This window comes from Phycodurus eques, chromosome 21 (genome assembly GCF_024500275.1).
Source record: "Phycodurus eques isolate BA_2022a chromosome 21, UOR_Pequ_1.1, whole genome shotgun sequence".
NCBI lineage: Eukaryota > Metazoa > Chordata > Actinopteri > Syngnathiformes > Syngnathidae > Phycodurus > Phycodurus eques.
Window position 1 is genome coordinate 9,115,905 of NC_084545.1, and position 16,006 is coordinate 9,131,910.

At 41.7% G+C, this 16,006-nt stretch overlaps 1 protein-coding gene and 1 long non-coding RNA gene across 3 annotated transcripts; one reads left to right on the forward strand and one right to left on the reverse strand.

Moving 5' to 3' along the window:
* The first annotated feature begins 109 nt into the window (after positions 1-109).
* Positions 110-11,852, forward strand: LOC133396727 (ankyrin repeat and SAM domain-containing protein 6-like). Of its 2 annotated transcripts, XM_061666858.1 has the most exons (18): positions 110-690; positions 1,465-1,683; positions 2,432-2,630; positions 2,730-2,880; positions 3,905-3,949; positions 4,045-4,249; positions 4,645-4,751; positions 5,099-5,250; positions 6,679-6,916; positions 7,020-7,069; positions 7,578-7,772; positions 7,856-8,018; positions 8,559-8,770; positions 9,243-9,435; positions 9,536-9,603; positions 10,212-10,328; positions 10,886-10,982; positions 11,287-11,852. In XM_061666858.1, exons 1-18 carry the CDS (start codon positions 359-361, stop codon positions 11,334-11,336), a joined length of 2,793 nt encoding a protein of 930 aa, XP_061522842.1. In that variant the 5' UTR covers positions 110-358; the 3' UTR covers positions 11,337-11,852. The 2 variants fall into 2 exon arrangements, with proteins under 2 accessions (XP_061522842.1, XP_061522843.1); XM_061666859.1 differs by lacking the exon at positions 3,905-3,949.
* On the reverse strand, positions 10,611-15,849 carry LOC133396728 (uncharacterized). The gene is made up of 3 exons (XR_009767405.1): positions 15,735-15,849; positions 11,488-11,574; positions 10,611-11,338 (listed from the first exon to the last, which is right to left on the reverse strand). It is a non-coding gene; the product is annotated as an uncharacterized LOC133396728 (long non-coding RNA).
* Between the last annotated feature and the right edge of the window lie 157 nt (positions 15,850-16,006).

Consider the following 16,006-nt stretch of genomic DNA (forward strand, 5'->3'; position numbering starts at 1 on the left):
GTAATAGTAAAACAACAATCACGTGTCGTTGACTATATTGTTTTGAAAGGAAACCGGAAGATGTGTCCGCGTAAATGACGATGGTGAACCAATTCTGGATCAAGTAACGGGTAACAGCGCAGAGTTAGCCGGTGGTCAACCCATGCCAAGAGGTTTACTGGAAAACGACAGCCCGTGGATATTGTTGTGACAAAATAACACAAAGATACATTTTTATAGTTTACTGCTGTTTCGCGCCGATAGGGGGCCGCGCATCATGACGTCCAAATGCAGGCCGAGTGACAGAGGAAAAGTTTCCAACTCTTCTTGTCGGTAATTCCAAGTTGAATGGGAGCGGAATAACAGCAAAAAGGCGGACATGAACTTCGGCGTCCCCGCTAACTCGATGCTACTCCTCCGCGCCTGCGACGAGGGGGACTACGAAACGGCCCGGGGGATCCTGGAACCCGGAGCCTCCAAAGACTCCGGACGGCAGAGCAGACTGCGCTCGGACGCGGGCTCGGAGTGCAACGCGGCGGATTTGTTGTTGTCTCTCGTACCGGTGGACTGCACGGACGAGGAGGGAAACACCGGCCTGCAGTTTGCCTCGGCCAGCGGTCATGAAAACCTGGTCCGTTTTTTGCTCCGAAAGGGGGCCTCGGTGGACAGCCGCAACAATTACGGTTGGACGCCCCTCATGCAAGCTGCCAGGTGGGCTGACACCTCCGACATCTTACTCAGATATATCCCAATCATTGCAGAAGAGTGCTCCTCAAACGTTTTACACCAAGTTAGACCTAAAAAAATAAATAAATAAAAACGAGACTTTGCGCTCTACATGCCACCATAATGACCAACAATACAGTAGCGCAGTAGGCCAAAGTGTTCATAAATCCCGAGGGCAGATGTTTTATTCTTGAAACGCATTGTTAGTCACTGTAATATTATGCGCACTTTGAACATTAACACTGCGCTGCAATATACGAAAATGAAACCTGGAGTTAAGTAATGATTCAATGAAAAACATATTGCACATAAAAGTTGGTTGTACCGAAATAAATGTTCGGAAACAAACAGCTTTAAAAGATTGAATGCAAATGTATTGTACAGTACTTAATACTGTGTGCTTAAGTATTTAAATACACCTGAACTGTACTTAACAAACGTCCTGTTCTGGATTGAAACAAAGTTCAAGTCACTGTGACATAATGCAGCGCTTGAACATTTTATTCACAGATTCTTTCGTGGTCCATTATGGAGCACACTTAGAAACCCGCTCGCTGCATCAGATGGACATCCTAAATTGAGTGTTGGCGTCCATCTGCCTCACACGGTTGACACTAGCGTGATGGCGACCATTCAAGGGTGTACCTGACTTCCAAATGAGGACAAGTGCTGTACAAAAAACTGGATGGACAGATGGATGAAAGAGAACAAACAGTAATATTATTCATCTGTGATCTGTGTCTTTTTTTGCATGCGTAGATTTGGTCACCTGACCGTCGCCCACATCCTGTTGGAGAATGGGGCAGACATTAATGGGCGGAACAGGCTGGGTGCAAGTGTCCTGACGATGGCGGCGCGCGGGGGACACACGCATGTCGTGAAACTTCTCCTGGAGAGCGACGCCTTCGTCGACGACTTTGATCACCTGGCCGCGGCCGCGGAGACGGACTCCAACGGAAACAACAACAACAGCTGCAGGTTTGTCGTCTCTCACGGTCAAACAACTTGAGATGTGCACTCGTCACAAAATGTTAAGGATGTTCGGATTCCGGGTACATTTCGGGCTGAACCTCAAATACATTATTACGTTTACAGGTGAACTTAATTTGACCTCTAAACCTTTCAATGCACATGCTTGACTGTTCAAAAAAAAAAAAAAAAAAAAAAAAAAAAAAGCCTAGCTGCAAAATTCACAACAGACGTTTGATCCATGCGTGAACCGTAACATTTCTTGATTCGATTAGAGTTGATATTTAAACAGTCCTCTTCAACATGCTGGACACACTTGGACCTCATGAGACCAAGCCAACGTCTAACAATTGTTGAACAGTATCTCGCCATTGCAAGGCTTCACACAGGATGTTCTCGGAGCTTAAAGTGTCACAGACGTCATCGGCAAGTTGCAACAGAGATGAGAGAGACTGGAAGAGTCACAAAAAGGCATCGGAGTGTACTTTTCTTGGAAATATACTGTTTGATTCATGGGTCAAATTTGCCTTTCAGCTTCTTTGTTAGAAAACAGCAAGTTGTACATAAAGTACAGAATCACTGAATATGAAAAACGTGCGTTCAAAATTTTAGAGAAGGTCAAATTAAGTTTACCTAAAAGTTATACTGTAGTGCATTTGAGGTCCATTCTGAAATGTAACCCAAAAGCCTAATATCCCAATTTATGAGTACTTTATGTTTTTGAATATTTGTGGTTGAGTGTGCATTCTTTCCATAGCGCCGTTGGTTTCGGAGCTGGTGAAGCCTGCGCAGGGGGCGGTGTGCGAGATTTCATGGACGTTACAGCTCTGATGGTGGCGTCTCAACATGGCCATGAAGCCACAGTGCGTCTGCTGCTGGAGTGGGGCGCCGATGTCAGCTTTGCACAGAAGACCACCGGCTGGGGTCCGCTGATGGTGGCGGCACTCAGTGGGAAGGTAGGATGAAAGACGAGAGGCTAATTTAGCATACAGTTAGCGTTCTTGTGTGCTCGAGTTTCGGGAGACAATGACAGATCAAGTTGATTTCTCTGCAAGGTGGCTGTGGCCCAGCAGCTGGTGGAGCGTGGTGCTGATCCAGACCGAGTTAATGTGTTGTCCAAGACGGCATTTGAACTCGCCATGCAGCTAAAACAGAGAGAGATCAAGGCTTACCTGGATTCCATCACTACTGTACGACCACAGACTGGTATGACTTCTCTCTCTGTCCCTTTCTTTTTCCTAAGATCATGCTGTGCTGCTTTAGTTTTAAATAAGGTGATACAAAGTTGTTGTTTTTTTAAACTTCCATATCATACTGTTAGTTTGTTAGCAGTTAAAGCGTGTGGGAGAGGTAAAACTACATGGGGGGAAAAATAAAAATAAAAAATCATTTTTTATGTGGTCCCTCTATATCGTGGTTTTTCAGGTTTTTTTTTTTGGTTAGCTAGCCAGTTAGTTAAATTAGGTTAACTCTACCACACCACAAGTGCTCTTCTACTTCCTCACTCTTGGCCTTTTCTGAACGACATGCAAAAAGAAGCATTCTACCGCAGGAGCTCTTTAATTGTTCCCGCTTCTATGCGTGCGATCGACATTCACTGCAGTTAACGCTAATGTGAAAGCGATAGCAAAGGTCGTAAACGTTCATTCAACCTCTTTGATGCTTCTCTGCATCAGTAGTTTCGTATTGTACCTGCACCATATAGCTTGTGACTCATTTTTACACACAATGTTTGTAAAAGAGCTGGAAATTCTTGAAAATATTTGTATTTTAATGTGTCCAAAATACTTTTGGATAGTTTTGGATAATATTCTTTGAAGTGCTTAACATTTACAAACATGTTCTTTCACAACAATTAGCTCAAATATCAGGCAAAATGGTTCACTAGTTTAATTTACATATATGTATATACTTAAATTTAGATAACATAAAACATGAAGAATCCAGCTGTATACAACATAAAACTGTAACTTCAATGCAACATTGCAGGCTTTTTAATGTGATAAAATAAAAACATAATGATTTTTGAACCAACATGTAAAATTACCACAGCCGCAATGTGAAACTTGAAACTACTTAAATTTGACCGTATTAACCATTCATACACACGCATGCGCGCACGCACACTCAGGCACACACACACACACAAACCCTGTTGTTTATGTCCAGGGATGGGAAATGATCAAGAATACTTGTTACTCTCATCTCAATCTTGATTGTTTCTTCCCAGATGATGAGAGACGAAGACCAGACGTGTTCAGCGCCCTCAAACTGGGTGTGTTGAAATAACTTCCCAACAATAACGGGACTGGTTGTTTATAATATGGTTTCCCCCCCCCCCCCCCCCCCCCCCCTTGTGCTTATGCTCAGGAAATTCCCAGCTAGTCAAAGAAATATTGGAAGAGGATCCCACTCAGGTGAATTCCTCCAATCAGGAGGGAGCAACGCCACTGATGATGGCGGCAGTGAGCGGTCAGTTAGAAGTTGTGCAGCGAATGGTGGAGAAGAAAGCCGACATCGACAAACAAGACGGAGTCCACGGGTGGACGGCCTTGATGCAGGCCACATATCATGGGTGAGCAGTAGCTGTTAATAATTCTCTATAACAAGGTGCTATGTGGGCGGCATGGTGGCTGGCAACCGGTTCAGGGTGTACCCCGCCTCCTGCCCGAAGATAGCTGGGGTTGGCTCCAGCACTCCCTTGTGAGGAGAAGCGGCTCAGGAAATGGATGGATGGTGGTGCTATGTGTAAATGTTGAGAGATCATGTTGTAGACACAACTATAACAGCAATTTCCAGATTGGTTACACCAATCAATCATTGTATGTATTGTATGTAAATATCACAATGGAAAACATTTTGTTGATGGTGGTGTGATCATGGATTTTTAACTCAATCCTCAAATTGTTGCAATTTCTGACTCTGTAGTGGCACAAAACAATGAAAAAGCATCTACTTTTCTACTTTCAGAAATAAAGACGTTGTCAAGTACCTACTATGTCAAGGGGCTGATGTCAACCTTCGAGCAAAGAATGGATACACAGCTTTTGATTTGGTCATGCTGCTAAATGATCCAGGTAGCCACTGTTATGATGTCATCATAATATAACATATTTTATGTTGTTGTTGTTTTTTTGGGGGGGTCAACGAACAGTCATATGAAGTTGATAAATGTTAGCTTAATAAGTGATCATTTAAGTACTGTATGTGTATAAGAAGAGGTCATCTTCAGACTTTGATTAAAAATGTCTTTCAGTTGAATAAACCTCTAATAGTCATACTTTCTAAAACTCAGAGGACACTTAATAAGCAATTTTCTTGGATGTCTGTTGTTTTTTCAAATGGAAATTACTATGTTTTCATTTACCCTTGAGTAAACTTGAATGATTGAGTAATTGTTTGTATCTTCTGTTGGTTTTGTCAGACACTGAGCTGGTGCGTCTGTTAGCCTCAGTGTGTATGCAAGTGGACAAGGAGAGGTCCAAACACCGTGGCAGGACATCAGTGGCTCATTCCAAAGGCAGACATGCCCTCAACAACACCCCTGTGCCACCTGATGACAAAGGAGGCCTTAAGGTAAGGATTTTCGTTGTCATTTAGTTGCTCTAATATCTTGTCAAATTAAAAGCAGTCATTGCATTATAAATGGCCCCTACAATCCCAGTAAAGTGGTACCTTGACAAGTGCCTCAAAGACACACACATACAACACTGCAGTTGTTGTGACTTTTAGTTTGCCGCAGAGTACAGTGAGTACACTTTGAAAAGCCAGTCTATTTCTTAACATCCTCTTTTATTAGGTTGTATTAGATTTTTATAAAATACATTGCTACTTTTGTATATCGAAAACACATAAATAATAGTTTTTTTTGGGGGAGGGGGGCTCGAACAGATTATTGGCCTTTCAAGACATTTCAAGGGGAAAATTAATTTCATTTTCCAATAAATTACAAGCTTGGTCACGGGGGATCTTCAGTTTACAATGGTACGGACATGTAACATTCCGAGGCTACGAACACCGCCATGAACGGGTTTGGGCAGCAACATAAGACTGTCCCGTGACACAACAGTGCATTCTTGGTTACTGCCATACTTACTGATTTTCATTACGTTTAAGTTTTTTTTTCATACATATTTTTATTGTAAATAGGACTTTACTACTGCGTAGTGATAGACTATGGGGCGTTCTACCTTTTCGTACATATTTGGGTTACGTCACCACCGGGGGAACCAAACAGTTTATACAATGACATTTATTAGAGATTTTCAATATATTTTTATGTCTCTATTTTAAATTGTAAATCAACTATAAGCATTTTCTATGTTTTAAAGACTTACTGAAAACTAAATAAAAGTTTTGTAATAAGATAACATCCTGTTCAGCCTTATACATCAGTAGACATCAATAATACCATTTTGTTTTGGAGTTTATACAAAAAAAAAGCAAAAATAATCATTAAAACATGAAAACTGAAGCAACAAAGTTAGTAAAACACAATATTGACACATAATTATCGCTGCCAAAGATTTGGCTGTGGTGATATTGGTGGACGTTTATTTGGGTTTATCCATTTTCCCAACATTCGTTAAGTATTGATGGCACAAAATTACGGCAAAAAGCACCATTTACAGTGTATATCTAAATGAAACTCCTCAACATAGTTCCTTGACGCCAAGATGCCGTAACATGGCAGCAAAGCACTCCTCTTGTCTAACTGAAGCGCCTCAATTTAAATTAACACACCGTAGTTCCGCTGTACCAAATTACCACAAAATGGCGCCAACGTAATACATTTATTGCTTTGGCCTGAGCACAAAAACAGCAAATAGATTAGCTTTTCAGCAAATAGCAAAGGATAGGTTCCTCACGCAAAAATGCGCAAATATGTGAATTTGACAGTGATGAAAAGACAACATGCAGGGGTTCACTCTCGTTAAATAACAAAATCATGTTCTATAAATACACCCCACAAGTTGACATGCTGGACTGTAACCCCATCTGCAGTCCTGGTGGAGTAGGATGTCTAATCGGTTCAGACGGCTGAAGCTGACTCACACCCTGAGACATGGCTTTTTGTCCAACCGGCTGGCTCCGTTCCCCGATGACGCAGAGACCTCCCTGGACGCCACCATGAAGGCTGACGTGAAACCTGCTAGTACCGCTAACGCTGCTCTGGCACCCACTAGTACCCAGGGAGTAAGTGACTCCAGCGCCGTCTGGGCAGTCAAGAGCAAAGAGACAGGTAAGCAAGAGAATTGTAAGAGTGCTAGTAGAAAGGATCAGAGGGGACATTAAAAGCATACGCGCTTAAGATACGGTAGATGTGATGTTGCTTTCTTTCCCAGGTCTGTGCAGGACATCATCAGAAAAGGAGGACATGCTAATTACCACAATGGTAGGAATGTTCATCCATCCATCCATTTTCTGAGCCGCTTCTCCTCACAAGGGTCGCGGGAGGAATGTTCATTTTAAGTAAATTATAGGCAGGGTATTGTGCATGAAAGGTGCACCATATAAAAGGAGCATTAGAATAAACTTGCTAAATTTGGTGCCAATATAAATTAATTGAAGGATCTGCTGAATACAGTTTGGTTGCATTCAACACATTGATAATGACATGAAACTAAATGTTTTTAGATAATGACTTCAATAATGGATGAAATTGTTAGCATTCATATTTGTAGACAAACCAAATAGCAGGGAACAGTGTTGGAATTTCTTTTTAAATTGTTCTTAATCTGTCAAATCTCATCAGATCTGGGGTAATTTGTTGTGATCATTTAGGATTTTCTGACATTTTGTTCCCAGAAGAAATTGAAAAATGTATAAATTTTGCAGGTCACAAATGTTTAAGTCTTGGCGGAGGTCTGCAGTGTTGCTGACATCGCGGTTTTCTCCTTCAGCTTCGAAGCGGCGCTCCCCTTACCCGGCTACCTAATGACAAGCTGAAGGCAGTGATCCCTCCCTTCCTGCCCCCATCCAACTTTGAATCGTGGAACTCGGACCGCTCACACCTCCTCAGGGAGGGAAAAAGCGAAGCACCTCGGCTTCCGATGCCACCCCAGAGGAGGTTGAACAGCAGCGGGAACTCCGATATTGTGTGTTTTTGCGTGAGAAGGACAAGGAGTTTTTATTTGCTCATAGTACAGCTAATGTCTCTGTCCTGTATTCATCTTTTTAGACATCTATCAGTCGAGTGGTGAGCAGATCCATTAAGTTTCCCGGCCTTCCCAAGGGGCCTTCGTCCTCTTCTCCTTCCAACTCTGGCCACTACCACTCGCCTCACTCCTCTGGAGGCTCCAATGGAGTGGCGGGCCTCAATCGGGACACGCACAATCGCTCAGGTTCACATGGTCAAAGTCAGAAATGCATATCGAAAGCTATGGAAAGCCATTTGAGCATTTATTATTCATACATACTTGTTGGACAGCTACATCTTAACGATGTGTGCTACTAGCGTATTAGTAAAGCAATAGATGTTAACTTGTAAGATTTTATTACGTCACTAGTAGTTTTAGTAGCACGCAGTTGACAAAGTTGCCTTACTAGCTGGATATCAAGCATATCAACTAACTGCTCAAATGGTTTTTCCAAAAAGCCATTTTAGCATTTATTCGATATCCTTGATATCCAACCTAAGGTCCATGTACTAGTATGCTCTTTGTCCTCACTAGTCAGACCATTCAGCGCACAAGTAGAACAATTGTGTCTTACTGGTAATGTTTTTGCCACTGCTGCCAGGATTGTCTGACTAGTGAGAAAGATTGTACTCGCACATCCTTTAACTGGATATCAAGGACATCGGGTAACTGGTCAAATGGCTTTCCAGCATACAGTATTGTGTGTATATCTTTGACAATGAGCGTTGACATCCCTCCACTAAGGGGGCAGTGCAGATGGTGTTCTCGCCCAGATAGCGGCCCAACGGAAGAAAGCTGCGGGCCTGATTGATGTGAAGACTCAACCAACTGAGAAACAGCACAGCCAAACTTTAAGTCCACCGGCACTTCCTGCTGCCACCGCCAGCATGCCACCACCAGATATCAGCCTCCCTGATACGCACTCTCACCCCAATCTGGACATCTCCTCAAGAAGGGTCAGCATCCTGTTTACGTGTCATTACTTGGTTCAAGTGTAAAACATTGAGCGTGTGTCACAATAGACAAATTCACCATGACGTCACACGTTCTCCCTGGTGGCAAAAGGCGAAGCGTTCTCCGATGACATCACTCGGAAACAAAACAAACCCTTCCATATCATTTGACTGAAGCAGAGCGATTTAGTAAACAGGGCAAATGGTTTCCACTCACCTTATCCCCCTCACCCAGAAGTTGCGCTGGATTCATTTACATTTTTGAGACAGAAATTTAAAAAATAATAAACTAAACTTGGGGTATTTGTGGCGGCCCCAAACGCCGAATGTTTACATCATCATTTCATTTCAGGTCAACGGTGGTCACTCACGTTCTACCACCCAGTAGTATCATGGCACCCATTGTTCTAAACATTCTGAATTGGTCTAAAGATGCAATCATTATGAATGCCAAAATGATCTTCATTCCTTTCAGAAGATGGATTTGAAAAGGAGACCTCAGTCTGGGAACTCATCCACCTCCAAGAGCACATCGCCCACTCTGACTCCGTCTCCCTCCCCGACCCCTAAGCCCACCGGTGGGCAAGGAGACTCCTTGTCCTCGGCTTCTTCCCATCCTCGCTCCAAGAGCAGCGGCGGCTCCAGTAGTGGCACCATCACCGATGAAGGTAATAAAACATGTGAAACCAAAAAAATAAACTAGTGTCATGCAATTTACATGAACTCATTCTATGGATTTACCATTTGGATTTTTTTTTTTTTTTTTAGATGAGTTGTCAAGTATCTTAAAGAAACTGTCGTTGGAAAAATATCAGCCCATATTTGAGGAACAGGAGGTACTTATTCCTTTCTCTATCGTTACCTAAAATCAGTGTCAATTAAAAGATTTTATTCTTAACTCTTGCATACTGTTCATTTTCCATGCACACTATTGTTTTACACTGTTTCAAAATTGTGTTTCAATGTATAATGTTTCAAGCTCCCCCTTGAACACTATTACCACTGTCCCATGAAAAATATTATTCCATACATTTATGGAATGTCCAGTTTCAAGATTCTAACCTTTAACACAATTTCCCTTGATTTAACACACTGGTGAATGTAAAATCCATTTTTGTCGACATGAGTCAAATGTGACACAAAACAGCCTCAGTGCGCACAAACCTTGCAGCACCTGTACAAAAGAATAAGACTTCTAGCTTCTATTTTTGTGTATTTTGGATCTCTTTTAGAAATGTCATGCAACTTCAGGGTGATATTTATTTTATTGCTGTCAAATATCAAAACAGGTCAAATTTGACCCAAACAGTATGTAGGAGTTAGGTTTTAATGAAATAAATTTGCTTGCCAATGATGAATTGGTGTGTATAAAAAGGCTGTATTGGGTAGGCACGCTTATATTACAAGCTGGGAATAATGGTTTGTTTTTCTTGTCATTCATTAGGTGGATATGGAAGCTTTTCTGACTTTAACAGATGGAGACCTGAGGGAGCTTGGTATTAAAACAGATGGACCAAGACAGCAGATCTTGGCAGCCATATCAGAGCTTAACGCTGGAAAGGTACGTAAGACACCTCTTCCACCAAAATGGGGTGGCATTCAAATCGTCCCACAATGGTATTATTAAGAATAAACTTAGATACAGTGTTCCGCCGCCTAGTCGCGATTCAATACTTGCGAAATCCCGACTTCGCTATTCACTGAAAAACCCGCCGAGTAACTGTTTTTCTGCTCTTTCTGAAACGCCTAAAGAGGTCCAACAAAAGGTAGTCCTACTGTTCTGTTAGACAGGGCTTTGGTACCATCTTGTGGCATCTTGGTGCCAATTAACTATGTTGGCACATCTCATCCAATAGACAAGTGTTGTATGTGGGGGAGGAGCTAAATTTAGGCTAGGAGTTGGAAGAAGTCACAAGAGAGTCGTTGCTACATGTGCACGGGTAATTCGGGAGCATTTTTCCCAAATCAAATCTTCTATAATCCATTTATTTTGAAGGGTTATATTGTAAGATGAACTTGAAATTACTTAAATTCTGGACCGTTGCAGTTTGACAAAATATACTGTAACTTGCCATATTTTCCTGAGATTGTGAAACTAACATTTTGTGCCTTGGTCAGGGCCGAGAAAGGCAGATCCTTCAAGAAACCATACATAACTTCCAGTCATCCTTTGGCAGCAGTGCCAGCAACCCAAGACCACCCGGAGAGCCACGCTGTGAGTGTTTCATTCCTGAAAGATTTAATTATTTTAGGGAATATTTCAATTTCCTGTTTTTCTTAAAGGTGATTCATTGATTCATGCACATAGAGTATGTATTGTGTAACAAAAGCTTTGTTGTTGTTTCCAAACGGATTTTTTTATTGTAGCTGTACCGGTGTTTAGAATAGACACTTTGTTCCATGAAAGTGTTATTAGTGCGGGATTTCCTAATATTCTGATGGTGTATTTACATAGGAAAAAGGACATTCATTGGATATGACCTGGTGATAACTGTTTTTACCCCCTTTTTCCACTTCAGCTCCAACTAACTGGATGAGACATCAGGTTTGTTCCTCCAGTAAGAGGTAACTCTGAAACGGACAGCAAACCACTTCAAATAATACTCAAATGCTGGTGAACTGAAGCAATTCAATTACAGTATTCTAGACATAAGTATCCTCTCATAGTGAATTAAGGTGTTGGTACAAGAAGATATTACAGCAAGACAACTAGCCACTACCTTCTTAGGTGCCTTAACAATAAATCTTTCTTGAAGTGCTTCTATGGACACTCAAGCAGTGAAGGTGGAACACGGCTGCTAGAGAACCTAAAGACAAAGTGCACAAAACAAAGGAAGAGTGACTGAGTAAATGTGAGAGACACAGCAGGTTTTGAGTTAAAAGGAGTTTTTCGTTTGCAAGACTGTGAGTAATACGTGCAATCATAAGGAAAGCAAAGGGAGTATAAGAAAGTGCAGTACAGTATTCAGTTTATGAGGCTGCTTCTATCAGTATTCCATGTCTTCAAATGATGGACTTATTTGGTAACAGGTGGTTCCATTGTGAAATAAATAAACATTATGATGCTTTAATGTTGATAGGTTTTTGATGTATTTTCAAAAATTCTTTTTAGATTTCGTGGGTCTAAATATGAGCAACAGTTTCCACTGGGCCTCTTAGTCAAACTTTCTCCAGCATAACTGTGTTGGTGGTTTCTTAACAGAATTTCCTTGGCAGTATGCCATGAATACAAAATATTTCCCTCTGGAATAATATCCTGCTAATCACTGGCATCCTCATAGGCCTCATCATAAATGAGTCCACCCTCTTTTGAAAAGTAAGCAACAGTATTTCCCAGTCAAACGAACAATTTTCAGAATTGAAACCTGTGGGTGAATTCGTGAGTTACATTTTTTTCCAAAGCGATACTTTAACTTTGCTAAAAATTAAATTTGTGTGCACTAAAATTGGCAACATTAAAGTCATTTTTAAGAATGACATTTTTGTATGCGTACACTGACAAATCTCATGAGGTGTACACTTTATGTTGAGAACTGTAGGTATATCTATTGCACATTTTAGAAATAAAGGCTGTTTCATTTAGACAGGCATTAGCCCTGTCTCAACAAAAAGTAGCGCTTTGCCTTTCACTGGCGACCAGTCCATTATGCAGCGTGCCTTTCCCCCGAAGTCAGCTGCGATAGATAGACTTCAGGTCCAGCGACCCTGAACAAGATGAGCGGTTATAGAAAATGGATGAATGGATATTCTCAATAAAAGACATAATTGCAGCTCACGCTCTGATGTAATACATTATCATCAAAAAGCGTGATTACGATACAAGGCTTAAACCTGAATTGTAATGATGTTGTGGTCAGATTACATGTTGATAGAAAGATTTGGGGCAAACATTTATTCAAAAAAATTTCTCTCTTCAAGTTTAGGGCCATTATTGTAAAATTAATTTTGCCGTTTCTCCCTGGCTGTACGACACTGACATAATTGTTTGGCTCATATGTGAGCGTGACCTTGGACAATGGCTTTACTACATTGTGTGTGTGTGTATATTTGTTTGCCTTGGTGACCTCACAGTTGACACTTTCCTGTCTATGCCGGATGACTTTTCCCCCCCTTCCCCCCCATGCTGTCAACACATGTACACATCCACGAAAGTTGGTTGCTGGCAGCTGCGTCTAACACCCAGTGAGCACATCTCTCTCAGGCCAGCATATTGTTAGCATAAACAGTTGTTGGCTCATTTCACATCACCATTCCACTGTCAACATCACTCCCTGCAACGGAGTCATGTCGGTGCCAGGGTTTCCCAGGCATCTTTGGATGTTTTGCTGTTTAATTATTCCCCCCCCTTTTGTCTCCCTCATGTTGAAACTTTGTAGCACCTATACAAAAGAAAGACATTTTGAAACAGTAACATATTTGTGTATTTTAAGACATCAAATTTCAGAGTGAAAGAGTGGGATTTAGGGTATTTGTATTCGTCAAATGTCAAACCGTGTCAAATTTAACCCAACCGGTATGTAAGGGTTCGTTTGTCTTGTCTCCTTGAGCAATCGTTAATGTCATGAACGGCCCTGTCCTAAATAATTGTGACAGAAATGAAATGAGCGGATGTTAGTGTCATCCGAGAGGGACCGTCCCATCAATGATTCATGTCCATTAGAATCAGACATGTCATGTCACCTCTCCACGCGTCCTTTTTGAAGTCCCACGGTGACATCTTAATCAATGAAGGCCACACAATTGCGAGTGGCGTGTGTCTTTTCGGTGGCTCCGTTGTCACTCGGACGCTCACACGAGGTTGCGTGCGAAGGTAATTGCAAAAGCAGCGTTGGCAGGGCTTTAAGTCTGGGCTTTATCTACAGTAGATGGCATCTTGAATGGCGGTGCCAGTGGATTCGTATTGATATCAAAGCATCTCTCTAACTTTAATGGAAGCCACTGACAGTGTTAAGCTACATTTATACTCTGTTCCCAACAACCACAAAGACCCTGTTTACCTGAAACTTTTTCTCCATAATCAAGCCTTGCGAAGTTTTGTCAAGGTCTATCACAGTATCTGTGACGGGGGGTGGGGGACGGGGCTGCTGAGTCCCGGTGGCTCAAAGGCGCACTATGGTCCAGCCTACCGTCTACCACGGATGCCAGTATGTTCCCTTTTGGCCCTCTTTCAAACGACTGTCCAGACTTCCTACGGATGAAACGTGGATGCAAAGAGTCGAATGAAGTTCTTCCGGGCTCCAGAGTCGGCGTCAGCGTACAAGGGGCGGGTCCCATTTAAGACATGGGATGGCTGTAGGTAAAATACTGTAAATTGCAACACAGATAATAGTCTGCATTCTAAGTACTTTCGAGGTGCCCTTAAGCAAGGCATCAAACCCCTGAAAACTAAGGTCAGGGGGCGCAGCCCTTTTGCGTGGCCCTTCACTCTGACATCTGTCCTTGCACGCCTGTGTGTTGTCTCCGCTTTGTGATGTATGTGGGATAGTGGGATCAATTTTATTTGGAATTTAATTGGTGTATTGTCTTAATTCAACGACTGGATTTAGTTAATACCATCAGGACGTCATGTTAGGGGTACATCTACAGTATATGTCAAATATAAATTATGACAGCAGAGGGCAATGCAGTACACTGTCAACAGGTTTCCCTTGCTCTTGGGAGGACGAGACAGATTTCAGTGGCACGTTTCATTGTTTAGATGCAAACAAACAAACTAAAAAGACATCAAAACACATGTATCAAAAGGTACAATACATTTTACTAAGAAGCACAACATAGAACAAGACAAGAGTTAATTGATATTCCTAAAAAATATTCCACTTTGTGGACTACAATGTGCATCAAAAGCAGTCCACTCTTCTACACAAATGACAATTATTGTATGCATTCGCTGTTTATGTCAAATTGTAGCTTTTGGCTCTATTGTGGACACTATAGGTCAAATGACACCCATGAGTACTACTTTTTCTTACTTTCTTTCTTGTTGTTTACGTACAATTCAGGTGAAACTGGTTTAATTCTGGATTAAACGCATGATTTAAAAAAAAATGCTTTATACAAGATTATTAACATCAGTCATCTTTGGAGAAGGGAGCAATTTCATGTAATATTCTTAGTTTCAAAAAGAGGCTTTTAATGGCTTACTGCACTCCAATTGAGCAAATTAATTGATTGGAAGAAGTGGAGATACCCTCTGCTGACCATGGAGAAGAATTACATTTTAATTTAGTAAGTGGGAGATTCCATTGTGTATGTGCTATAAGCATTATAAGGAAAAACATAATACTAATAAACGGTGGTAGCTACTGTGCTGAGAATATACATAAGAACAATCCGCACATTGTGCAAGCAAACTCGAATTTGAAGGGTTAAGACGTAAAAATTAATGGGGGAAAATATTTTATACTAATGACAAGAATGTTAGTTAAAAACTGTATGCAGAAAAAGAAGCAACAAAACATTTTAAAATAGTTCACGGGCAAAATCGAATTATAGTAAAATAGAACTATGCTAAACATTTGTAATAATATATATATATTTTTTTTTAGAAAACTTGAATTTGTGGCCGTCACTACTCAAAGGCGATGGGCGAACAGTTTTGTTTCCGGTAAACGTTACACAGTAAAACTAAAGACACCGGATGAGCGTGAAACGAGAAATACGTTCTACTCGTATCATAAATAATAAAATGTTAGCTACGCGACAGCGTTTGTTCGTCAAACAAAACGATTCACTTGTATTTCACATTCGACGAAGAGCTCTTGTTTTGAAGTCAAAATAATCTCACTTCCGTCCTCAACTCTTTTTTGTTTGTTTGTTTTTTTCGTTTCCGGTGACATTGACGCACTTGCTTCAACTTGTCTCAGAGCGCCGCCAGTCGACGTTTCAAAACCGACATCCATCACATCAATTCGACAATATCATGTACATATAGTCCAGTTCGGCCGAGTGTCGCTCTCGAGCATACCGAATTTCTCCGTAAAACCAGTTTCGCAGCGGGTGGAACATCTTCCGGCTCGTAAACGTCGCCGACCGCAGAGCGTCCGGGTATGAGTGTGCACATTAGCGGCTGGGCTCGTGGGCTTGCCCTTTGCGTGTGACCCCTCCCCTCCAACTGCTCCACGGAGGCGTGTGCGCGTGCGTGCGTCGCCGGGGTCGGTTTGGGCTGATGCCCGCTTCATGTGTCTCCCGTTAAAACCGAAACTGATTTTACATGGAAAGGATTTCGAGATAAATGAC